Genomic DNA, 26,489 nt, shown 5'->3' with positions numbered 1-26,489 from the left:
TTCAACTTGTGGTCTCTTCAACAATGCAATGGGCCTGCATGACTTCCAGTAACATTTATTAAACCAGGGGCAGATGACATGCAGCACAACAGAGCAGGCAGCAAAGTGCCAACATCAAGGTTATAGTACAGAAATGCCTCTCTCGAGAGGGCTATCACATTTTACTGCAAAGCAATGCCTCAGATTTTCGGGTAAGGCTACATTTCGTTACACGCTACCCAAACAAATACACAATTGTGAACACTCTCCTCTCGCATAACTGGTAGCATGAATTGTAAAGTTTAAAAAAAAGAAAGCAGTTTATAATGAAACAGAACCACAATCAGTCGGAAGCGAATTTCTTCTAACTACGTACCATTTGGGAATTGAACTTCCCACTGGAAGCAACCAGTCTCCGATTTACAGGTGAAATTCTTGCTGCTTCACTGATGCAAGATTGACATAAAGAAAAAAAAAAGTGCAAGCAACAGCTACCTCCAGCAGCACTGAAGAACAATAAGCCAGTTCCATAAGAAATATTACCCACAGTGTTGTTCCGGTTTTTACACACTGGGTCCCCAACTTCCTGCAATATAAGGGTGTGTGTTCCCACAAGATGCAGTCTATATTGACGGTGTGCATATCAAGAGCCAATATAAAGGAGTATGGACAGTATATATCGAGAGATTCTTTGAGTGTGCTGTGATAAAGCAGTTGGCATTGCACATTATATGTTGGCTTGGTGTGCTCATTAATACCATTTTAAGTACCATAGTCACTCACGCATCCTCCAGCAGGTAGTGTTACGTTTATAAAGATGTTACAGTGGCAGCACATCAGAGACTACAGGTGCTCTGCTACACTATGCTCCCATACAAGTGATTATACGTGGAGGATGCTCCTTTCCACAACAGCAGACTAGGCTTCACATATAATCGCTTGTACACTAAATGCTACAATGGCCATTTCTCCTTGCAGCCTACCAAGTTCACTCAGTGCCTTTACTAGACTGCTGCAGCCAGAACAATCTTTCTAATATGCACAAAAAAGATTTAGCCCCATCTTGATCCACCTAACAAAATGTTAAGGAGCCTCGAGTATGTGCAGGAGCCACGTTCTCAAGTCATTACTTTGGATTATTTTTTACACGGCATTGTGTCCTATGTGACTCTCTACTGGACTGACTGGAATTGTGACTGATGGCTTTGCCAATCGGCATGCTTTAAAAGCGATGTCCCAAAAAGTGCAATTCAACATACGGGCCCAGTATAGCCATAAAATGCCAGGAAAAAAAGTATGAAAATTATGCAAGTTATTAGGTCAGAATTTTGACACTTCGTTGTAAAGCATCAGCTGCTTATTAAATGTGCAAGTGAACACCTTGAGTATATAACTGATGTACTGCATGTAATGTGTCTAGACTATATCATTGTATAACAACTAAATAAAGACAATGAAGCAAGCCCCAGAGAACTGGATGAAGCTGATCGTATGAAAAAAGCACATTCTGAGTCTTCCACGACGATGTTCATGCATGAATCTAAAACAGACATCACACTACCACTTCTACACAATACAAAATTTCTAGAGCGCTCTGCATTTATGAGCAGAGCTGATGTTTAGCTATTGCAAAACAGCATGCGAATTTTCCATATTTTAGGATACCCTAGTTGTGGCAAGGTAAATATGTTGTGGAAGTTGTACACAGTAGCTGTTTGTGAAAATGCTATTTTAGAAGTCAAAACTGTCCACTAGCTTGAAAATGCCATGAACACAAGTACATGTGAGCCAGGTTTCAATAGTAAAGTGGCATACAGAACAAGTGCAAGAACTTAAGAACATGTAAAAAGAATACTGGCATTGTAGGTGGAAGCAATGGCAGGGAACAACCTTCAAAATATCAAACGGTACGGATCAATTACAATAAAGAACTTGGCAGAGTAACATGAAAACAAAAGTTAAAAGGTGGTATTGACTAGCAGTGTAACTCTGAAAGATTTGAGTTCACAGAAATCGCCGGGATGCAGAGGAAAAAGGTTTGCTTTATGAAGAGCTCCTTTTGAATTGCTGGTCTCGGCCAGACTTAAATGAGTACAGCCCACAGCTTGATAGAAGCACCAAGAAAAGTTAAAAAAAAATTTTGCATGGGCTAGATCACAAGCGTGGACACTATCTTTGCTGTACATGTTACAAGTACGCCTATCAGTAACACCTGCCCAAACCATCCACGTACGCCTATAGGTAACACTTGCCTAAACCATCTACATTCTTTCACTTCCTGCTTTTCTTTGCGCATAACACAGACCCCTTGGTGCTAGCCAAAGAAAAATTCCATTACATTTCTCAATGTAGCTGCATTTAATTAATATGCCACTAATGTTTCAAAGAACTGGTTTCTGCTGAAGAGCAATGGCCACCAGTATTGCCATGTAAGCTAATTGCTCGTTTACAGCCACCTACTAGACTGCTCCACTTTGGAGAGCCTCGGAAATGTGACCCTTTTCCACAGCCTGCCATGCCTGCCAGGCAAGTTGCACTGTGCACATCGCCACGTGGCAAATGAGAAAGACCACACATGGCATGGCCTTTGAGATAAAGAGTACATGCGCAATCTTTGATCTTGCCAATGTCTGCTAGGTGGTGGCACATACCATGCAGTTTGTTGCCCAGTGGGTGCAGCTGGCGAAGGTGTGGTGTGGTGCTGCGATTAGGCAACTGACATAGTAGTCTGGAAGTATTGGTTACAGCACAGTGGTACTTCATAAGCCATCAGGTTACAACACAGTTTTACCTACTTGCAGACACCGGGTCTATAGAAGGGAGAAAATGTGCCTGTGAGCACTACATGTAGGAGCAAAGGTAGCAAACAGGAAAAGTCGCACATCATTGAAAACACTGCTGTAAATGCAATAGGTATGTCTGCACATGTAAAAGCTAGGTCATGGGTTGTGAACTGCTACGGGCACGCAAAACATTAAGAGATCATACATTTTGTGAATATACTTACACCAGCAAATTTCAAGTTTGAGACAAACAAGAGCAAACAAGAGCACAGCTGCTTCTGTAACCTGGTCTCGTAATTTACTTGGAAATCTCGTACTTGCACAGGTCAATAGCGATTTCGCATAGAGGAACTACTGAGCCCGATTCACCGACTCCAGAGTTACAACTATGACTGCCTATGCCTAAGACTTAATTTCTTAAGGTGTTTCATCTCCTCGTAATGACAGCTTTTTGCGACTTTTGTAGCAAGCAAAAGGTGCTCAAGGCTGCATTAGCTAATGGTGCCTTAAAGTGATTGACCCAAAGCACTCCAGCAGAGCTACAGCAGTCTTGTATAGCAGCATCTGACTTGCACAACAATAATGCGTGGCAGATAGAACCAGTCCCTATTACTGTAAACGTGTTTGGGTTATTGCTTGTAAAGTTCTCTAGTCACTTGCTGGGGCTTTTCTTTTTGTTTGGTACATACTGTAGACATGAGCCAATAAAATGGTAATACTATGCATACTCATGCAGTCACAAGCCACTTAACATGTCAAAATTTCCATGTGGCCTGGAGCATTCACCAGGATCCTAACTGTTGTAGGAAAAAAGAAAGTGCAATTACAGAGGTCATTACCTTAATAGGACTGCAAAAGGTTACATTGTAATCAATGCTGTTTACTGGTTGTTGACCTTTCACCCTCAATGTCTTTATCAATTCCAGCCATTTCGTAGAATGAAAAAAAAAAAAAAGGTATTAAAACAGAAACTTCAAAATTTACATTATATTGAAACAAGACAAATATGTACATTATTTGAACAGATTATTACATTTTGTTTCAGCTATATTCAAACAAGCCATAACACTTTTTTGGTTTGTTTTCTGAAGGCTATCCACCTGTTTGCTAAAATTCACCTAATGAAATAGATAAGCTGACTATAGTAACAATGATCTCATTATCGCCATGGACGCTTTATACTCATTAGCACAAGAGCACTCTGAAACAAGCAGCTGAAGGTTCCATAGCAGTGCCGCACAAGAACCAAATGTGTATCGCCACCTCCTTATCAGAGACAACAAAAGTAACGGCTCATCTCCGAGCAGAGTAAGAACTCCACATAATTTACATCAATTTATCTGACATGACAAAACAGTGTGTTCTGTGCTCGTTATGCAGTAAGAATTGCATCTTCTGAGCCAAGGTGTCAAACCTCAAGCGATGGCGACCACAGATCAAGCTGTGGTGAGGAAACCCACTTCAGATATAGTCCTTCACAACTGGCACAAACTACACTCCTCCACAACCCAATGCCAATAATGCTAACACATTTACACTGTTCTAACCACACAGACGTGTGCAGTCAATGACAAAAGAAAACCATGCACCACCAAAACAGCTGCCCAAAGAAGAAAACAGCACATCCCTGCATCAACAAATACTGACCAGTGGTTCTTGCTGCTGCAACGACAAAGGACAATGGGGTCACGGTGGAGCTTACTTAAATCGGGTTGACCCTCGAATATGAAGGAAGAGCAACAAACTGTTAGCTGCTGTCAGCTGCTTAGGCATCACAACGGCAAAGACACTGGGGCTTAAGGGTACTTATAGTTTACTACAGGTTTCCCCCGCCTTTTTAATACGAGCACCATAGGACATGTGTCACATTCTCGGTGCTAGGGAAGAAACTCGGGCACACTTGCATGCTAAGGCGGGCAACGAACAACACGCATGCTATCAGCACGAGGTGAGAAATGCAAACCCAGACTCGCATGGGTCACAGATATCCAACATCACAGTAATCTCAAGAGTAGAACATTTATAATCACAACGCGCAATTTCACTACTAGTGGTCAAACTCCATGCATCCATTGATTGGCTTTTACTGGCGAATTCATTTCATTCAGGTTCAGCATGGCATCCAGATCCATGAACACAGCTGGCTTTATTCGTACTGAGTCAACATAGAGCATGAAATAATGCATCAAGCACCTTTCGTCATTAGCAGTGGGAATGTAGTATTTAGTTATTTTAATACCCCATGTCAGACATGCATTTCCCAGTAGACCAGCGAAAGAAACGACCACCGACACCTGCATGTTCCATGGCCCCCACTAACATAACGCTCCAACGCCGCAACAGAGCTTGCAGGTTTCAACTGCCATTGGTTCCAATGGTCATTGGAAGTGCCTGTTGAAAGGGTTATGGATTGTTGTGAACCAATTGTCAAGTGCAGTGTACAATTTTAGAACTACTGATTAATGCTTTGTGCATCCACTCACAATTAATGGCAAATGCATCGCATTTTGTTTCAGTGTGGCAACATCCACCATGTTCATGGCTGGCTTTTATTCAAGCTGAAACGGTAAGCTCTACTTTGGCCAGATTCGTCAATAGGTCACAGGTGCGTTTTGTGGTCCTGAGGCATGAAGGATGCAGGCAGTTTGTGAACTAATTGTCACGCGTCTATCACTCAAGTGGCTGCGATATCCCAACTGTGCCTGCGTTAACATTTCTGCGAGTGCTGAGAAAATATTACTAGTGTCTGTTCAACACGGTCCACAAGGGAAGGGTGGGAGTCACGAGGGTATGCGGGCTGACGTGCGGTGCTACCGGCGCCGCTCGCCCTTCTGGGTGCGTTTGCGCTCTTTGTCCTTGCGCTCCTGTGCCTGCTGCTTCTGCTTCTCACGGTTCAGCTTGTCCTGGGCCTTTTTGCGCTCATGCTCCTGCTTGCTCAGCTCTCGTTTCTCTTTCTCTGCGTGGGCCACGTTCTCGGCGTTTGTGTTCCTCGCTAGCACTGCCAGCCACGTCGCAAGCAGTCAAGGAACAGATTTGTAAGGCTGGTAGTTCATCATTATGAAAGCGACGCCAGAATAGCATGAATACTTGAGGCACAAACAGGCAACACGCAAGACACACTATGCGTTTCTCTTGTTCCTGCCTTCAGCTTTGTGCTTATCCTTAAGTTCATTCCATACATATCAGGCAACGCTGCGGAGGCTAGAGCAGCTTTTCACACCATCTGCATTTGTGACCAAAAAATAGTGCATGCTACGTGACAGCAATAAATCGGAATGTGCCACGTAATTTGGTGCAAGGTTAACTTCACACATTACAGTGACAATATAGCAAGCAATTTTCACCTAGAACACGAGGCAGATCTGAACTTACATGCCTCAGAACGACAAACAGAGTTGCATGTTTGCATGACTGCACTGATTGCACAGCTTCCATAGTGCAGTGCCTGCATCCGTGACCAAAACATAGTGCATTACATACTGGAAGCTTCAGGCGATATGTGATTTCATGTGACACTAACTACATGCATGCATCAAAGTTATGTATCAAGAAGTTATTCTGTAGAAGACAATGCAGATCAAAGGCCAGTTCAGTTCGAAACGTGCAGTGTGATACATTTCTGTAATCGCATTGCTTGCATAGCTTCCGTAGTGTTGCCTGCTAAGTACAAAACAAAGCGTACATCTGGTGCTGCTCTCATGACAGCCAAGGAACACACAACATCAAAAAGGACAGATGTGGTCGACTTCCTCTGTTTTGGCATCAGTTGGTGGGATATTAGATGGCAAAGACTAGTCCAAATTCATTGTACGTGTCCTGTAGTGCACCCATTGCAAGTCAATGCAAATTCTTGTTCTTGGTTTTATATTTCAACATTACAGCTAAAGCAATATACGGCACCGCCAGCATTCTTTAACAAAAAAAGAAAAAACAGTGTGCCACAACTGAAAGCCATAAATATGAAAACATTACATCATTCAAAATTAAAAGTAACATTAGCCCTGCATGTTAGTTCAATGCATACAAAGAAGCTATTACACAGAGGATGCCTTATATCCACATCACTTCACAAAATGTGCAGAGCAATAATTCTTATGGCTGCACTGCTTGAACAGAATCCACAGTGCTTCACCCATGTTCACTACCCAAAAATAATGTGTTACATAATATCAGACAGAAATGAGAAAACATTACGTGACACAATGCAGCATTAACATGATACACTATAGTTATGATATGTGGAGACGCTAACACACAGTCGTCGTCACTGACTTGGACAACTTTAGCCTGAAAAGTACAATGTAAAATAATGACAGTACAGCATGTGGTCTCCACAGCATCACCTAGCTGAGTATAAAACAAAGTGTGTTGCCCGTGAAAGTCTGCATATTCACGAAGAAACCAAGAAGAAAATGTGGATATCACATAACAAGAGCTTATTTGCACTAGCACAAGAACCCTCATATTACGAGTCACAAAAGGATACATTTTGGAACATAATGCTCCTTGGGAGCTGCTCCCGAGGCCACAGAAGCAGCCACCGCTTCTGCTGATGGCTTTGTTACCACATCCCTGCATATATCAAGGCGTGATATTAACAGTGTGAATAATGGAAATCTTGGCATCTACTCTAAGAAGACAGTACAGTTCACTTCGCCTATCTACCGTCCTGCATGAAATGGATTGAAACTTGGCTGTAGGTACAGAGTTAGCACGAGATACAGACAACAAATGTATATGAAACCTGCTGCAGCACTAGGTCTGCAAGGTCTCAACAAGCTTAATGCACGGCACTAATACTGACTAAAAGTTTATTAACCGTTTCCTAGGCAAAAATCAAAGCAACAAAACAGTATCTCAGCACGAATTTGAAAGTTAACACAACTCCTTATGACTACCTTGTATCATGCATCAAGGTGATGCAACTGCACGTTAATCTTCAACTTCGGCAAATAAGACTTAAACGTTGACTAAGATCACACGTGGAGAGGCGCGGTGCGTTTGCTCTTCGTATCTAAGCGTCTGGGAAAGCCTTTTCAACGTTTCACCTTCCATTGACGATTTAGAAAAGTGTAACCACGTCATTGCGGTGGAACGATTGTCACTCGCACCCCAACATACACCACACATTCCCACCAACTTACTCCTCTCCATCGGAAACTTCGCCATACTGTGCGAGAATGGCCTGTCGCAACTTCTGTTCCTCCACAGACAGATTCTTTTCAGCGACAACAGACTTGGCCTGCTCTTCCATGAGACTCACTAGCTTCGCTTCGACGTTGTATTTACCTGGGCATCAAAACAACAAAGCGCCTCGTTAAATTCGTAAAGCTCCGGACCAGCACGTTGCACGAATGCAACAACATGCAACTTGCATGCCACCGGCAAGCGCGCATGCTTTCTACCTTGTTCATCATTCACCCGCACGTCTCCCTCGGCTGGCCGCTCGTTATATTCCGACCACTTGTTAAATATCTCGTCCTTCACGTCGCACAGCGCATCCTCCTGTCGACAGAGAAACAAACAGATAAGGTCGGCTGGCGTGAACCGCAGAACTTTCAATGAATGCGAGCTCGCGCAACGCAACATGCGATCCCCTACGCAAACTTCTGTGAGGATGCCTTGGAGCGCCTCGGACTTCTCGTCCTCCGTCTCATTCCCTTCCAGTATGCCTGTGATGTAGCTCCCAAAAACGTCCGGATCAATGTTTAAGGCTCGTAACTTGTCGGCGAGCCAGAGTTCGAAATCACTGTGCACAGCCGCCATTCTGACCGCGGAGCCCACCGTGCTCGCCTTCACCTGGGCGGGCTGCCGTCTGCTACACTGGCTGCGTCTCCCTTACATTATCCACATCAAGAAGTGGGAGCGCACTCATTTAGGTATTCTGTCGCTTGATAAAGCTACAGATGACTGCAACTGTAAGTAATATGCAAGTATTTATATTGTATAGTTTCAACTAGTTTGAGGATGTTCTTTCTCCACCGCCAGGGAGACGGTGCTGTAGTAAAAATAGTTTCGGTTTTTGTTTTTCGCCCCGGTGTGTGAAACGGCGTTTTACGATTCATGCTCGATGTGCAGCCGCGGTACAACTCGACAGACAGCGTAACTTTGCGCGCCCACGAGGTTACTCTCACCGCTCCAACAGACATGTAAAAAAGTCCAACTTTATTCAATACAGTGAACAACGGTTATGATGGAGGTTTTTAATTATTGATTAAATTTGTAATGCAACTGATATTTCGATTACAGAACCTTCATGGCACAAATTAACATAGTCGCATCATCCAAAAGCTGTATGATCAAAAAGTATGAGCTTAATCACAAAAGTGGCCTCTGAAGTAAAGGACACACAATTTCGTTTATTTCTGTCCATTACTTTCGGGTGAAATGTTCCTGATAAAAAACTTTCTTGATATCGCCTGGACATAAACCATGCGTACCACTGATGTCGCTAATTACGTTTCCGCAGGGATCTTTCTACAAAAGCACTGTGGAGCTTGCGTTGCGACCTTCGACGAAGACAGCGTATGCAAGCTCCCAGGTCGTTTCTCTTCGCACGAATCTTCAAGAGTGTTCTGCTTTATGTTCATTTGGTATCATCCAGCACGGTATATGATGAGATATTCGCTTCTTCCCGCAACGTAGTTGTACATAACGCATTCTGAACATTATTTGTACCGTATTCGCATCGTTCAATATTTCGTATAAACCATGATCGTGTCACCAACAATCCGCTGCGCTTACAGTCCTCAATTATCTTCCATATATGACCGATACTTTCTTATGACATATTTAAGTAGGTTCCCCGGCGATTTTATGAATCTCATCACACCGAACTAATTCATCTGACTCCTCCTCCGGGCCAGCTGCTCCACGAAGATACTGATTTAAAATAAAAAAGAAAGATAGTGCATACCCTGTCCGTGATCTCAAAAACGCTAAAAAAAATGAATGTTCAATGTTCTAATGCGTTATCTTATTATCCAAAGTAACATAGCACATTCTGCATATGTATACATGGATAACTATCATCTTTCTGTCATGTAGCACAAATTTTGGCCACAAAAAAATGAGAGAGAGAAAAAAAAAAGAGAAATTCGGTTCAACTCGAACAAGTGTAGGTAGCGCGTACTGCTCCCTTTAATTACCGGCATTGTTTAATTCTGACTCTTAAAAGCAATATTCACCGTAGCTCGGATTAAATTGACAATGGGCAGATCTATCGCGAAAAAAAAAAAAAGAAAGCACGTACCGCGTGCATAAAAAGGTGCGGAGGTGTAATGGCTTGTGTATTCATACACCCTTTAAACAGGACACCACTTGCCAAAGTGCGAAATGTCATCTCACAAAAATTTGGCGATGCTATATCTCGTTGTCGGTCATGGGCATCGTGTAAGACTTGTACTGAAATACCATTTGGTTGAATATCACTTGGACGAACTATTCAGAACAATGAACAATTACAACAGATATCCTAACTTCACGTTGAATAAACGTTCACTAGAGGAACAATTTCTTGCGGTCTCCTGATGCAGTTTACTAAGAGACGTACTATATTTTTTGCATATGCCACCGATTTTATCTCTCTCTCTCTCTCTCTCTCTCTTTACAGTGTTTTTAGGCTCAGTAAGTCTTTGCAATGCTTCTAACTGGATCAGGAACGTAAAACTCTGGCGCGTATTTAACTAACCATGACCCCCCTCCCCTTTCCACGAAATATAAACCTGTTGTAACCTTCAGCTGTGTCGGGACACTGGGAAGCATAGCTGATAGCGGCCATATCACACGCTCTAACACTTGAATAAGATTTTTTTTTTTTTTTTTTTTTTTTTTTTTTTTTTTTTTTTTTTTTTTACAAACGCTGTGTTTGATGCAACCGCACTTAACTTCGCACAGAGAGTTTCCATAGCATACCACCAATTTTCGCTAAATTTGGTCTTAGTGGCTTTTGTAGTTCTGCCAGGGCAGCGGACTCAATTCTGCCCCGCTCGTTAGACACGCTCATAACACTCTAGAGTGCTTGCATACGCAATTTATTGCGAAAGCCCCAATTACCCATCTATTTTGAACTTTGCCTACACATAACCCATTGCTTTGTCCTTACAGTCACCAAACATAAAGAAGCTGCCTCCTTCAGTTCAGTAATGACACCAGGTGAACCTAATATATCACGCAATGAAAAAGCAAAAAAAAAAAAAGGTTTAACAATTATATATTATTCTTAACGCTTCTAAATAAGCCAGAAACGTAAAAAGTTGTCGCAGTTTCACCTAAAAGGCGAAGCATCAATTGCGATAGCCAATTTGTAGAGAGCTATACAGAGTAATATTAGCTTTATCAGCTGTATAAACTTGGACATGCAGCAGCACCGGCAACACGCAGAACTGCTGTCGACGCCGTCGGCGTTTTGCCCGCGTTCGCTCAAAATGCGTGCGGCGTTGGTGACTGTTGCCGGAGCCTCTTATATAAATAGGCACTTGGTGCCGCAGTTAAACGTCGCCTCCCCCTCCCCCACGGCCTCTCGCGCGTCGGAAGAAGGCGCGTTTGCTCTACATATATGGTGATTGTAAAGAAGAGACGCCTACTTCTGCAGCCCTTAAGTGAGCACGGCGCAGAACGCGCGTTTGTTCTCCGCCATGCGTTCACTCCCCGTGAAAGCGCGCGCCCCTCGCGCCCTTTCACTCGCACATACAGCGTTCGGCGCGCGGCGACGTGCAAGGTGATGGAGGCCATTGCTCTGGCACGGCTCGAATGGGTGGCCCGCGCCTGCGGGTTCCTCGCGGACCAGCAGACAGGCTTCCGGCGCCGAAGGTGCACTGCGGACTCCATCGCAGACGTCGTCTCCACCCTGGAGGACGCCAGGGCCAGCGGAGACCTCGCCATGCTCCTCCTCATCGACGTCAAGGGGGCGTTCGATGGCCTCCCACATGCGGTCGTCCAGCAGGCTCTGGACCTCCTGGGCATAGGCGGCAACCTGCGGCGGTTCCTGTCATCGTTCCTGAACGACCGCACCCTCAGGGTCCGCGTGGGCCATGCAAGGAGCACTCCCCGTCCGGTCGCAGCAGGCGTACCACAAGGGTCAGTGGTGAGCCCGTTTCTCTTCAACCTCGCCCTGGCCCGGTTGCCTGCTGCACTGCCGACCGACCCTCACTACAAGGTGGAGTGCTCCATCTACGCGGATGACATCGCCCTGTGGGTGCGGGGACCGCCGCAGTCAAGCCGCCACGTGTGCCTGGCCCTCCAGAGAGCCCTGGACACCACGGCCGCCTACCTGGGAAGCATCGGACTCTCGGTTTCGACGGGGAAGACGGTGGCCCTCCTCGTCCACCCGAGAGCAGCGGCACGGCGCTCAGCTCCCCGGCTGCAGCTGGAAGGCGTGCGCATCCCATGGAGTACGACTGTGTCGTACCTTGGGCTGCGCATCGACCACCGGCTAACCTGGCGACCGGCAGTCGGGGCCATGCAGACCCAGACCATCAGGGTCCGCAAGGCCGTGTCGCAGCTCCTTGCTCATGGAGAGGGCTGCTCGGTGAAGTGGGCCCTGCGGCTCTACGAGGCGGCGGCCACATCACGCCTGCGGTACGCCCTCCCGCTGGTGGCGCTGCCGCCACGCCGCCTCGAAAAGTTGGAGCTGCAGCACCGGGCGGCCATCCGACTCTGCCTGGGCGTCCCCCGGAGCTCCCAGATTGCCGCTACCCTTGCGGAGGCTGGAGCATGGCCCCTGTCGCTCCTCTTCCTGCAGCAGGGGCTGAGGCACGTCGACCGCCTCCACCATGCTCCTGATGGCAGAGGCCTGCTGCGTCGCCTCCAGTCCCGGCCTTCCTCAAGGATGGGTCAGCTGTGCCGCCTCTACGAGGAGGTGGTTGGCAACCCACCGCCGAATGCGGTACAGCTGCCCCCACCGCAGAGGCCTCCTGTCCCCATCGCCACGCAGCTGTCCGGGATTTCGAAGAGGCGCTCGCCCGCTTGCGCCCTGCAGCAGACGGCCGCCTGCCTCCTGGACGAGACCCGCGGAGACCACCTCCTGGTGTACGTCGACGGTTCGGTGGTACCGGAAACCGGCTCTGCCACGGCGGCCTGCACGGCACCAGCCCTGCAGAAGAGCAGGCAGTGTCGACTGCCCAGACACGCCAGCTCGACTGCAGCGGAGGTGGCAGGCCTCCACCTGGCCGTCGACCTACTCTCCGAGGAGCTTCCTGGGGTACCAGCGGCCATCCTCTGCGACTCCAAGGCAGCCCTTCTCGGCCTGCAGAGGCCAGAAAGCGCCAGCCTTGGAGTCGCACTGCTGTCTACCCGGCTGACAGCGCTGCAGGACGCAGGCCACCCGGTGTCCCTGCACTGGATCCCCGCCCACGTAGGGATCCCGGGCAACGAGGCAGCCGACACCCTGGCGAAGGACGCCCACCACACCACTGTGCCCCTCAGTCGGGCCGTGACGGAGGGCGACTTCACTGAACTGAGGCTGCGGCGACACCTGGCGACCCACCACCCAGACAAACGGGTGGCACTGGGATGCCCCCCACGACCACTCCCCCAGCGAGGCCTGGCTCGCAGGGAGACCTCGCTCCTTCTCCGGCTCCGCATCGGCTGCAGCTGGACGGCAGCACGCAGCTACCGACTGGGACGAGCGACGTCCCCGGCCTGCAGCTCCTGCGGGGAGCCGGAGACGATCGAACATCTCCTGCTGGCCTGCCCGGCGTACCTCCAGCAGCGGGGCCCACTCCTGCAGGAGTTCCGCCGCCTGGGCCTCCCCTCTGGCAAGGAGGAAGATCTCCTCTTCCCCGGCCGACACCACCTTTCTGCACTTCGAGGCGTCGTGGAGTTCCTTGAGTCGTCAGGGCTCTCCGCACGCCTCTAAGGACATTTCTACAAGCGGGAAGGCCTCACGGCCTCCCACCCCACCCCGGGCCTGACCGGCCTGGCACAACACCCCTGCAGACTCTGCAGCACACCAAGGCCTTCCATCTCGGCCTGATACGTGCCGCCTATGCCTGCCGGTTTTGCTTCGCCCAGCCATGGCGACTCCACTCTATCCCTTCTTTCGCTCCCACTTACCCCTCCCCGTTGGCGCTGAGCCGTGCTCCCTCAAGGGCTGCAGAAGATAGCGCCAACCTTTCCCTTTCCCTCAAGAACCACTTATCATCATCGGCGACGCTTTCATCTCCATTGACGTCATACGGAACGTCACGGCGACGGCGACTACGACGGCAGAAATCTGCTTTTGAGTGTCCATATAATTGCTATCGCAATAAAACTACGCGACTCATTGCACTTAAAGTGCTGCCTATTCCTTCAAAGTATGAAATATCTGAAACACAGAGTTCTCTTTACATTGGTAAACCTAGCTAATAATCGCTGCGTGATACTTTCGAATACTTGCTTACAATTTATTTTTAAAATCTGCATTTGATCAACACGCATTTACTATCGCACATAAACTTTATGTATTGTTACCCCTAAGTTCGCAAAATTCGACCTCAGTTGTAATTATGCCAGCGCAGCCATCTACGTTTTACACCACCACTTGCATACCTATTTTACTGGTAAAGCTGTATTTAACCCACCCATTTGGAACATTGCCTACACATTACCCATAACATGACCTTAATTTTTCTCAGACATAAACAAGATGCCTTCTTTAGCTCACTGAGGACACCAGAGAAACAAACTATACGAATCTCGTTTGATGCACGAACACACATGGAAAAACTAGAGTTTAGTAATTATCTGTAACACTTCCATTTAAAGTGGAAAGGGAAATTTTCGCAACACATTGCGCTTAAAATTCTCCATATTTTCATGGAATTTCAAGCCCGTATCTCGTGTTGTTTTAGGAGTCTATAGGAAACATTTAGATTAGCGACACTATATATGACACCATCGAACGCTTGAATTAGTAACTTTCTACAAAGGCTGTAATGAAAACGTTTAGCTGCGGCACCAAATGCGTATTTATATAAAAAGTTGTCGCAGTTTCACCTGAAAGGCGAAGCATCAATTGCGATAGCAAATTTGTGCAAATTGAGAGCTATACGGAGTAATGATATTAGCTTTATCAGCTGTATAAACTTGGACATGCAGCAGCACCGGCAACACGCAGAACTGTTGTTGACGCCGTCGGCGTTATGCCCGCGTTCGCTCAAAATGCGTGCGGCGTTGGTGACTGTTGCCGGAGCCTCTGATATAAATAGGCACTTGGTGCCGCAGCTAAACGTCGCCTCCCTTCCCCCCCCCCCCCCTCCCCCATGGCCTTTCACGCGTAGGAAGAGGCGCGTTTGCTCTACATATATGGTGATTGTAAATACAATTAACGCATCGCCAGAAGGCAACCGGCCACGTTTTTGACATTGTAACTGTGCTCACGCAACCGATTGTTGAGGCAACGGCCGGTTTGGAGTAACCCAGCCATAAAAAGCTGTAGAACATATATAATATAAGGAAATTGATTAATGTGATTTAGAAATAAATGCTCAAGAACGAGCATGACAACTGGCAATAAATACCGCATTCAGCACTTGCTCTGTAACTAGTTCTAGACGTAGCAAATTTCATAATTTGCTTTTGAAAATTGCCAATTTGCAATCTTCTGTTGTAAACAGCCCGGCAACTACATGTGGTAAATTTTGGTTAAAGTAGAGTTCAAGGAATTTCCATTTAGGACTTTCATTCATGCAACCAGCTTCGCAGCTTTATTACCTTCCCGCAAAACTTTTCTAAATATTGCTTATTTTCGGCCGCATTATTAGGAAAACTAATAAAGTTACACAAATGAAATTTTTCCTCCTAAATGGCCTTGCTCGTTCCTTGAGCATGTAGTTGTCGGGCTTTTACAACAGAAGATTGCAATATTTGGCAGCCCCTACGTCTAGGAACTAGATAAACTGGCAATAAATACGCATTCAGCACAACCTACAAATTTCATTTTGTGGTTCTTTTCGCAACCACTGCTTTTTTACGCGTTTGGCGCCGTGATCTTGCACAGCCTTCCCAGCTTTTCTGGTGCTGCAAAGACCGCACATTAGTTCGTTCAGCGATGTCTTAATTTTTTTTCTAATTATGGCAGACAGTGTGTATGTATACGGTAACACACTTATGCCGCTCCCGCGCTCGAAGGGTCTGGCCACGGTCTGACCAACATTTTTGCTGTCCCTCAGAATACACTCAGCCACAGAAGCCAGCATCGACTGAGGGTAATCAGCCTCATTCTTTTTTGGTCAAAACTCAAGGCTACTAAGTGGTTGTACGACTTCATTAAGACATTCTTGAAGCACAGCTGTGCAAGATCACGACTCCAAATGCAAAAAAAAAAAAAAAAAAAAAAAAATCAGTGGTTGCGAAAACTATGGGCCATCCAGCGAGCTCGAGAGGCGGCCGGGGGAGGCAACACTACATTTGCTAGTAGGTACAGCGTTTGACCGCTGGCGCCACGCTGCGCCGCTCGCGCGTACCGCGTTTCTAGGTGGTTTCTTTCGCCGAGGGCGCTCGAACGCATTCATATGGTTCGCATGAATGCAACGCTTCCAAGCGTGGCTTCCAAGCGTGGCTTCCAGGCACGTCTCCCGAGGAGGCAGAAACGGCAATCCAACCCGCCGTGGTTGCTCAGTGGCTATGGTGTTGGGCTGCTGAGCACGAGATCGCGGGGTCGAATCCCGGCCACAGCGGCCGCATTTCGATGGGGGCGAAATGCGAAAACACCCGTGTACTTAGATTGAGGTGCACGTTAAAGAACCCCAGGTGGTCCAAATTTCCGGAGTCCCCCACTACGGCGTGCCTCATAATCATATCGTGGTTTTGGCACGTAAAACCCCATAATTTAATTTTTTTAGTTTTTTTGAAGGCATTCCTTGCTACCCAAGCACGGGATACGTAGTAAAAGAAGTATTACTTACGTGGCCACTTTATTAAGAACGAAAATTGAGCTTCAGCTCTACTTTTGCTGGACTTCTAAGCGTGCAGCCGAAGGTGCCCGCTTTCAAAAGTGTGTTTGTGGAGGGAGGGGGGGATGACACACTTTGCCCCCCCCCCCCCCCATTTTGACAGTGAGGGGGAAAGTGCCTCCCGTAGATATGCCTATGCATGGTAGGAATGGCACCAACCGCCTCTTCCGCGACCATCCCTTTTAGTAAGAGTGCATGGTCTGCCAAGTACAGCAAGTTGCCTGCAAGACCGAGTGAACTGGGCGATATTCATAGAATTCGCTCTCAAGAATGCCACCAGCGAGTGTCCTGGACTGAGCGGTCCTTTACCTGCTAATCCACATCAATCTCAATTCAAATAAAATTTATCTCTCCCTATGTTTAGAAATATGCAGGTCTACTGTTTACAACGATCGGCAGTTGAACTGTATAGTAAGGGCGATTCAACTCAATCTGCGCGCCATTTTCCGCGACCTCTTGCGACCGCGTGCGGTGTTCGTGTTTCATATATCGCCTTTGTATGACGACAGGAGCGCTGGCCTCACAAAGGACTTACACGCACAGCATGAAGAAACAGTGTTCTATTAATTTATGCCAGTTGGAAAGCTATCAGCTTCAAAATCCAGCGCTGCGACAAATAATTTTGGGATTAAACATATATATGTGCGCTACTTACGAGTAGTAACTAAACATTTCTGACGTCAAGTTCTAACAGAACAATAGGTGCCCTTAAATGTATTTTTAATTGTTATTGTTATTATTGTTAATCTACAAGTAGCGTGAAATTCATCTGGGCAAATTCATTTCGGGCTCATTATGGGGCATATTTGTTTCGTGAATTGCTGGTTGTACGGGTTATCTAACTCCTAAATGATGAAACGAAGTCTGACAGAAGCTCGCGACAATTCCTCGAGCCTCGTACCAAGCAACCCGCGACCAGCCCTGTGATAAGCGCTCTCGAACGTCGCTCGCACGTTTGTGAGGCGAGTCCGTCTGTCCTCAAAGAGAGTCCATGTCAGCGCCATGCAGTGCTGCGTCTTGTTTGCGTCAACGGTGCTCATTGCGTCTGGTAAGCTGCAAGTTCTGGCCCATTTTATCTCAGAATGTCGTTTTCCAGCCTGATAAAGGCGCAATTATTGATGAATGTTCTTTGCCTTATAGTATAATGATGCGTTGGCACTGCTGACATCGACAGGGTCATGCTATGCTTTGCACTCCCTCATTCGTTTGCTGTGGTTTCAGGGACTATATAAAACCGCCAGTTCGACTGTGCGACAATCTAGTTGTCAGGGAAGCGTGTTCCGGAACGCTCAAGAGAGTTCTGCAATATACGCTCCACCTCGGATCAATGAATGGATGAGTTTCATGAGCGCCTATAGATTTAACTGGGCGGTGGTTTTCATGGTATATGAAGCTCTCTTCTTTAGTTTGATCATTACAGCGAAGCTGTCTATGGCTAGGAGATTGGGTTTTGTGGCGTCCGCGCGGGAAAAACTATCATCATCAGCAATGGCTCGAGCGTCGTCGTTTTCTTCCAAAGCGCCATGGCTTGTTGGCGCCCCTCGGCGCAACCGCGCGAACGCGCTCGTGCCACTGCTCGCGCGTTCGACGTCTTCTTCCACAGCTGGCTGCGTTGCCGCTCATCATTCCAGCGTAGAATTTCACTTCTCTTCTGTCGTCGTAATGGGGAGGCCGCGTTTACGGCGGTATGAACCATTTCTTAAGGGGGGATGAGTCATTCATTGTCTTACGTGAATGTGTGTGCGTACCTATCGTCACGGTGACCACCGATAAGGACAATAAATATGTTCGTACCTTTCTTAAAGGTTCCGTGTCACATCTGTGTCGTGCGCTAAACAGCTTCGCTGGTCTTCCACTTTCACAGAGTGGAATGAGTCGCGGATTTTTTAAATTCTTATAATTATTTTACATTTACACTCCATCTGTTCTCGACCGCTAACATCTGTGTTTCGTGCTATCAGATCTGCAAATATTTATTGTTCTAAGGAAAGAAATATTCTTTTTCGTGATTGGTTTTCCCCCATTCTATAATAGCATTCAACTATCTTTTATCATCTGCACCGCTCCCAGATTCATTCATTTTTTTCTCTTATCATCCCTAAAACACGAGGTCTCGGGGTATAGTCATCAACTCTTCATCGGCAGATTTTATTTTAAAACTTCGCGTTTTACTCCACGATATGGCTTGGAACAGTAAACAAAGCACTATGCTCCCAATTATCAAACTTTCTTTCCATTTATGATTTAATTCTTAGCAAGTTTGATGCTCAAGAGTTCCGCAACAAACAGGGTCCTTCCCCATCGCGTCCATCTAATTTATCGTTTCTGTATCTCTTACTTTACGCTTTGCATCATTTTGCCTGCCGCTGTCCACGATGTTAGCGCAATGCGCTTACTGCATGGTTGTCATCCTGTTATTTTTTCCTTCCACTGCAAGTAAACATAATTGCTAACCAGGTACCTTACCCTAACCGTCCGTTTGTTTCGTTCATATTGCTCGGTCATTTTCCGAAGGAAATTTTGCTCGCAGGCAAGAACGCCCGTCCCAAGTCTCCCTGGTACTGCTTCATTTGGTGTTTTTCCGTGCGCAGCTAAAGCTACAACACGCTTTTCGTTGATCGCTAATCCAGGTTGCACCGTAGAAAACGGAAAGCAGCACGACGCCCGCTGACTAAAGTGCACAGTCACGGCGCCATTCCTGAGCGAAAACTTTGTAACCACTTTCGCTGTTTAATCGAATGCACTGCATGGAGCGACTGCGAAAGTGTTTATTTCTCATGCAGCTCATCGTCATATAGGAATCGGCGAGGAGCTTTACTGAAGCGCCGTATCGAATTCTTCGCTGTCGAGATGTAGTGCTGGGATCCACGCGGTGGAGCATACCAAGTATCGCCACCCCTATTCAATATTAAAGGTGACCCATAAGCGGCCACCCTCACTTCCACCACCACCACTACCACGAAATACTGTACGGAGGAAACGCGTTGCTTCCTACCGCCGCGTCTCGAACTCGAGAAACCTATACATTTTCAAGATGCGTTTCTTCAAGTTTCTTTTTCTTTTTTTCTGTCTCAGCATCGTTGAAGCAATCGCGGTATCTCCATTTTCCCACGCAGCGACGGCACTGGTCGGGGCCAGCAGCTGCGAGAAACGCTTGGTTCCCCCTTCTACCACGCTGCTTGAACCTGAAGTGCACGTCAAGAGTGTCGACAAAGGTGGCCGCGCCGAGATGGCCTGCCGCTTCTGGTAGGTTATGCCATCATATCTTCCCTCTCGACATTGGTGAACTCTGTATTAGGAATTAAACGCGAGTGCCTTGCGCATACTTGTAAAAGCATAGACTCTTCTTAGGTCATGATGGGGCCGAAGTGGCTTGCGTATATACGCTAAGTCCAGTGGCGCACCGACGGGGGGGGGGGGGGGGGGAATTCGGGGGTTGGAACCCCTCCCCCCTGAGGTCAACTTAACCCCCCCTTTTGTTTAACCCCTTTTCTTTCCTTACGCATTTGAGTACTGCAACTAAGATGTAAGACGCGCAATCGTCTGCACACTCGCAAAAAGCGCATTTTTAACACGAAAGTGTTTTATGCCGGGGTCCACCAAGACTTCACTGACGTATTTCCGTCACGGAAATACGTCACTGACACGTCACGGAAATACGTGACAAATACGTCACGGAAATACGTCATAGAACATAATACAAAGAAAGAAACCAGAAGAAAAAGTTCCACAAACATGCAAAATTTGGAAATCGAACCCACGACCTCTCGGTCCGCGACGATAGATCGCCGAGCGTTTAACCCATTGCGCCACAAACGCATTTGTAGAGAGCTACACAGACGCGCCTTATATATTTAACACTCCTCCGTGTACCCGCGCTCTTGCTCGGGGCGGTGCCGCCGCCTACGAGCAGAAAAGAGAAGTACTGCATTATGACACTAACGCGCACCGACAGTGAACGCTTCGGTGGTCTCAGCACTACGACGCCTCGATGCCAGCATTCGAAGGGACGCTGGCATCAAGAAGCACTACCAACGCCACCTAGGTGGCGTTCACCGTACTCAGCACAGCGGATCGTGGCCTCCGCAATTAGCTCTGAAAATGTTTCTGAAGTTGATCGCGGAGGCTGCAATTACGACGCGCTGTACGCGCTGATTTGACTCGGTGACGATTCAGTTACGTGCTTTGTCTTGCGCGTTGTATTAGTGTGTCAGTTACGTGCTTCGTCTTTCGCGTTGTGCTAGCGTGTGCAGCGTAGTGCAGCTTCCATATGCACGACGGTTGCTCATGGTCATCGACGTTGGTAGTCGTGATGGAGGAGACGTGCCACCAGGCGTCAGCGTGGGTGCATCAACGCCTAAGGGCGCTTTAGCCACAAAACACCAATAGACATTATATAAGGTTTGTGCATGCGGGTCCAATCTTCCAGATATTGATAATATTATATCTGCCGCCGTTTCCATCAGCCCCACTTATGCTAGCACAACGGTTCAGATGATATGAATGATTGGGCTCGGCCAGTCAGTGCTTGGAAGGAAGGCCACCTGGGAAAGCCGTGTAAGTACGTGCCTTGAGCGATGCGATGAGAGATTACGCGGCTGGATATGTACATCCTTGGAATATTTATTGCGATAGCAATTATATGGACACTCCAAGCTAATTTTATTGCGATAGCAATTATATGGACACTCCAAAGCAGATTTCTGCCGTCGGCGTCGCCGTCGCCGTGAGGTTCCGTATGACGTCAATGGAGATGAAATCGTCGCCGCGCGCCGCCGAACGCTGTATGTGAGAGTGAAAGGGCGCGAGGGACGCACGCTTTCACGGGGAGTGAACCCACGGCGAACAAACGCGCGTTCTGCGCCGTGCTCCCTGAAGGGCTGCAGAAGTAGGCGTCTCTTTCCTTCTTTACAATCACCATATATGTAGAGCAAACGCGCCTTCTTCCGACGCGCGAAAGGCCGTGGGGGGGGGGGGGGGAGGAAGGGAGGCGACGTTTAGCTGCGGCACCAAGTGCCTATTTATATCAGAGGCTCCGGCAACAGTCACCAACGCCGCACGCATTTTGTGCGAACGCGGGCAAAACGCCGACGGCGTCGACAACAGTTCTGCGTGTTGCCGGTGCTGCTGCATGTCCAAGTTTATACAGCTGATAAAGCTACTATCATTACTCCGTATAGCTCTCTACAAATTTGCTATCGCAATTGATGCTTCGCCTTTCAGGTGAAACTGTTTTTTGCCATCGCCGTCGGCGTCGCCGTGAGGTTCCGCATATATTTAGGTATATGTATGCTCTATGTTACGCCATGCTATATGGCGTGCGGCAATGGCGCATCGACGAGGGGGAGGGTGGTTTCGGGTGTTGTAACCCCCCCCCCCCCGCGACCAGCCCCACCAGTCCAACGTGTACCTTCAGGGCTCTGTTCACATTGTCATTACAGTTCAGGAGGTGGCTTGAGGTCGAATTTTCCTGTTTAAAAAAAAAAACTCTATCAGTGTCTTGTATTTATTCATTCACTCTTAAATTACTTTCAGCAAAACGCTGACGAAATAAACATCGTCATCGTCCTTGGTGTCATTATTATTATAATTATTAGGCATTTTATTTGTTGTCGGATTCCTCTGGCTAAAGCAAGGAAATTGCATATTATGCAAGGTGCCTGCTCCCCCCCCCCCCCCCTGGCAGAGGTCCAGGGTGCGCAACTGGCATGCAGTATATGCGGGTTATATTGCCACACCATTCTATCACTAAAGTTGCTCATACGAGTTCTTACATTCTCGACAAAATTATCCCTCAGAATTTTGACAATGGCAGCTCACAAACCAATGTAAGGAATCAAAACACCGACAAGTGCATGCCTTTTACCTTATATCTTCTCGGACTTACATATTAAAAGTACGAAACACAAATAAAGCTCAAACCTGAAAATGATTTAATTTTATTGCTACGGCTGTGCGTCACCTCCGGGATAGGCCCATGGAAAGAGGTTTGAAACATGCCCGATACGGAAAAGTGGTGGTAAAGTCACTAAGAAAGACGTTGGCTTTAATTAATAAATATAAATTAAATTGTCCGATGGCAGGATTCAAACAGAGGACCCCCAGCACAACAGTTCGTTTTTACTTAGCTTACGTTTACATCAATTCATACTGCCACTACAGCTACGAGTTTTACACTTCGTGTATTATTCTAACATGTTTCTATCGCATTCATTGCTTCGCCCTTATGGCGAAACTGTGATATTTTTTTTATAATATCGCACGAACATCGACCCTAACGACCCAATAGTGACATTGCCGACCTTTCTTAGTGACCGCCTCCCTTCTTGCGGACGCAAAGGCCACCACAGCTGACATCCCCGTAGCTGCTGACCACTATATACGTGCTGGACTCCCGCCTCGCCCGTGCACCTGTGGGCTGCCGAGGCCGGGCTCCAGAGCCGGTAGCTTCGGCAGAGACACAATCGTAACCTACGGCTCAAAACGCGGCGGTGGAGCGCGAGATTGAGAAGCATGCGGCTTACCTAGACTGCACACAATGGCATCAACTGTGTGATAGTCTTAACGGGCAGTTTGGCCAGCAGAATTCCTGGCATCTGCTCCGCCACCTTCTCGATCCCCGCGCAGACCAAAGCCGCGTCTAAATCCCGCATTTATCAATTGGTACATCGATTCCCTGGTACCGACGCGGAGCTTCTTCTGGAACTCCAGTAACGATATCTGAATCTGCATGTAGATAATGACCCCATTCCTCCATATTCGGGTGCACCTAATGCCTCGCTCGATGCCAACATTACAGAAGCCGAAATCCTCACCGTTCTCGGACAACTTCGCACCGCTTCTGCCCCCGGGGCTGACGGAATTACTGACGAGATGTTGCGCAACCGACGCGCCATCTATTGCAGCCCTTACTAACCTGATGAATCAGTATTGGTCATCAGGCACCCTGCCTAACGAATGGAAGCACGCTCGCATGACTTTCATCCCGAAGCCAGACAAGATTCTCGTCCTGGAGAACCTAATTCGCCCAATTTCTCTGACCTCTTGCATTGGAAAGGCCATGGAGCACGTGGTCCTTAATGGGCTTATCACCCACCCGGAAGATAATAACTTCTTCCCCGACACCATGTATGTATTCAGGCGCCACCTGTAGACGCAGGACAACTTGCTCCAATTGCGGAACGATATCCTGGACGCCCGCTCTGTGCGGGCCACCAGGGTCGTCCTGAGGTTTGATGTCAGCGAAGCGTTCGACGGTGTGTCGCATGCCGCCATCATGGCCAATCTAAGTTCCATCATCCCGGGTTCCCGCGCACACAACATTGTCCGGGCGTTTTTCTGACCAACCGTGCGGTAGAGCTGACCCTCGGCGAGCTTATCAGTGATTGTATTTCTCTCGGAACGCGGGGCACCGCTCAATGAATGGGCTGTTCTTTCCCCGTTCCTCGTTAATCGCACTACGTTCCAGCTTCCTGCGAAGCTGGCATCAATCCCCAATATCGGCCACTCCCTCTACGCGGACGATGTTACCATGCATCTGAGCCTGCAAAGGCTCTGATTGGGAACTGCCCCTCAAGAGGCTGTTCACACCATACGATCACATGTTGAGGCCATGAGGCTCACTTGCTCACCAGCAAATTCCGAGTTTCTTGTAATTCGAAAAAAAAAGAAAGCCAGACGCTCTGCTCAGGCTTTTCCACCGCCTGTCACCCTTGACATTCGCCTCAACTGCGTCAGCATTCCTGAGGTGCCGACCATCCGCATATTAGGAATGCTGCTGCACAATGGGGCATCCATCATCAAGCTGAAAACAGCGGCGCAGCAGATAGCTCGCCTCATTCGTTGAATTGCCACCCGTAGAAACGGGGTTAAGGAAACAGACCTTTGTAGGCATCCGGGCATTTATTCTGAGTCGGATCACATACTCGCTTTCTTATCTGCATCTTCGTCAGGCACATAAAACCAAGGTGGATTCCATCATCCGCCAGACCTACAAGACGGCGCTTGGCATCCCATGCTATGTCAGCACCCAGCAGCTCCTCCACCTGGGCGTTCATACCACGGTAGATGAGCTCACTGAAGCCCACCGAACAGCGCAGCAACACCGTTTAGCGCTTACAACGACAGACATATAGGTGTTCTTCCCCAACTGGGCATACAGCCATCATCCATGGCCCCATTCACCCGAGAAACGCGTCCCTTCCACCTCTAGTCAGGGCCAAGATATTTGCCAAACCGTTCCCTATAAGAATCACCATGCCAGGCGATTCCTACAATGGCCGCCCAGATGTCCTTTATACACGAAGGCGGCTCGTCATCCTCTCTCTCTCCTAGACACTCTCACTGTGCAGTCTGCGCGGTTACCGGCTCGGGGCGAATCGCTACCTCGGCGACCATCTCGACACCCAAATCAGAAGCTGCGGAAGAAACAGCCATCGCTCTCGCCATGCAAAATCCGGGCATCCGTGTAATGGTCAGCGTATCGTGCTTGGTATCCCAAGGATACCATGCACTGCGTAAATGCGCTGCAGGTTTTATATGTAACTCCCGTACAGCTCCGCTACACCATAGCTTGAAAACGCTGACCTGCTAAAAGAAATATTTTCCCTCTGTTTCTCGCGACGGTGCCTAAAGAAGGCACTGCGACCCCAAGAGCGTATTTGCCACTATTTTGCTCACAAGGTGGCTCTTAGTGGCGCGCTTCAGAGGTTTTCTTTGTACCATACGCTTACTGTCAATTAGAGATACTGTCATCTATTCGCCTCTGATAAAACTGGCTTGAAATTTGTCACTTTGGACCACCCAGAAAGGTGACACTCGTACACAGCAGCAGCATCAGCGCAAAATAAATAGGTTCACAAAAATAATTATTTAATCAATTAATTAATTAAATAATTAGTAATGGCGCTAACGGTTTTTCCGGTATAACGTATTTCGGACAATGCAAAGGTAAGAACAATGCCGGACAACGATGGAGAGACTTTGCTTCTCGTGCGAAGAGTATAATCGCGATGACCTAAGAACAAGTAAGTTTGGATGGAATTAAAACAAACGTAACGATAGAAATTAATGACACGTTTTTTTTTTCTTGCATGCAGTAGAAGCGTCCAATCTTTTTTATCTTTAGAGCAACGATTGCAGCCTTGTTTTCTTCGTTTCAGCACGGCTTAGTGCACGGAAAGGGACGTGCATGGATATAGACTTCATTTCGTGTGCAATTATCGCCATTTACATTCCTCCGTGGCAACAGCGCATGGAACTCCTTTACACGATACCGCAGATAAGAGAGAATACGCTATCATCTGGGAGACTCATATCAGATTTTCCTGGACAGACTGTAACTTATCTTTCTGCGTGCACTATCAATGATCGGGATCGTTCATACGTCTGGAATATGTATGACCAAGCCTCGCGAGTATATATATATATATATATATATATATATATATATATATATATATATATATATATACAGAAACACGAGTGTGAATCCAAATATGGTGTTTTCAAATTTTTCACTGTATCGTAATGCTTGTTCACTGTCTTGTTTGGCACGAAAGACGTGTATACGTTAGAAGGAATTTTGAGAAGTAGCGTGTGGAGGTCTGCAGAGGGTGCATTGAAAAAGCCAGGTGAACTCGTTCTATTTGCTGTATCTGTGCAATTCCAATGAAAGTATGGAGGAAAGTAACTTAAAAGTAGTAGGTTACCTTTTAGTAATTCCTCAATTACTTTCGTGTGCGAGTAATTGGTCACTGTAACCAAATAAAATTTTGAATTAGGTAATTGT

The 26,489-nt window shown here is 47.3% G+C and overlaps 2 protein-coding genes across 3 annotated transcripts in view; one reads left to right on the top strand and one right to left on the bottom strand.

Moving 5' to 3' along the window:
* Nucleotides 1-37: 37 nt before the first annotated feature.
* Nucleotides 38-8,595, bottom strand: LOC119450327 (coiled-coil domain-containing protein 43). 2 transcript variants are annotated; one of them, XR_007466405.1, is made up of 6 exons: nt 8,364-8,595; nt 8,168-8,267; nt 7,907-8,051; nt 7,249-7,334; nt 2,228-5,760; nt 38-2,191 (listed from the first exon to the last, which is right to left on the bottom strand). XR_007466405.1 is itself a non-coding variant. In XM_049665810.1 (5 exons), exons 1-5 carry the CDS (start codon nt 8,526-8,528, stop codon nt 5,573-5,575), a joined length of 684 nt encoding a protein of 227 aa, XP_049521767.1. In that variant the 5' UTR covers nt 8,529-8,595; the 3' UTR covers nt 38-5,572. The 2 variants fall into 2 exon arrangements, 1 of the variants encoding a protein (XP_049521767.1); XM_049665810.1 differs by having other exon boundaries at nt 38-5,760.
* A 9,063-nt stretch (nt 8,596-17,658) lies between these two features.
* Nucleotides 17,659-26,489, top strand: part of LOC119450325 (uncharacterized) — a 38,872-nt gene continuing 30,041 nt past the window's right edge. Inside the window, exons 1-2 of the mRNA XM_049666478.1 lie at nt 17,659-17,747; nt 19,816-19,945. Of these exons, the coding sequence (XP_049522435.1) occupies nt 17,702-17,747; nt 19,816-19,945 (176 nt within the window). The 5' untranslated portion in view covers nt 17,659-17,701. The remainder of the gene's footprint in view (nt 17,748-19,815; nt 19,946-26,489) is intronic.

The sequence above is a fragment of the Dermacentor silvarum genome, chromosome 4 (assembly GCF_013339745.2).
Source record: "Dermacentor silvarum isolate Dsil-2018 chromosome 4, BIME_Dsil_1.4, whole genome shotgun sequence".
NCBI lineage: Eukaryota > Metazoa > Arthropoda > Arachnida > Ixodida > Ixodidae > Dermacentor > Dermacentor silvarum.
Note: the sequence above shows the minus strand (reverse complement) of the source record. Positions and strands in the feature narration are given on the sequence as shown.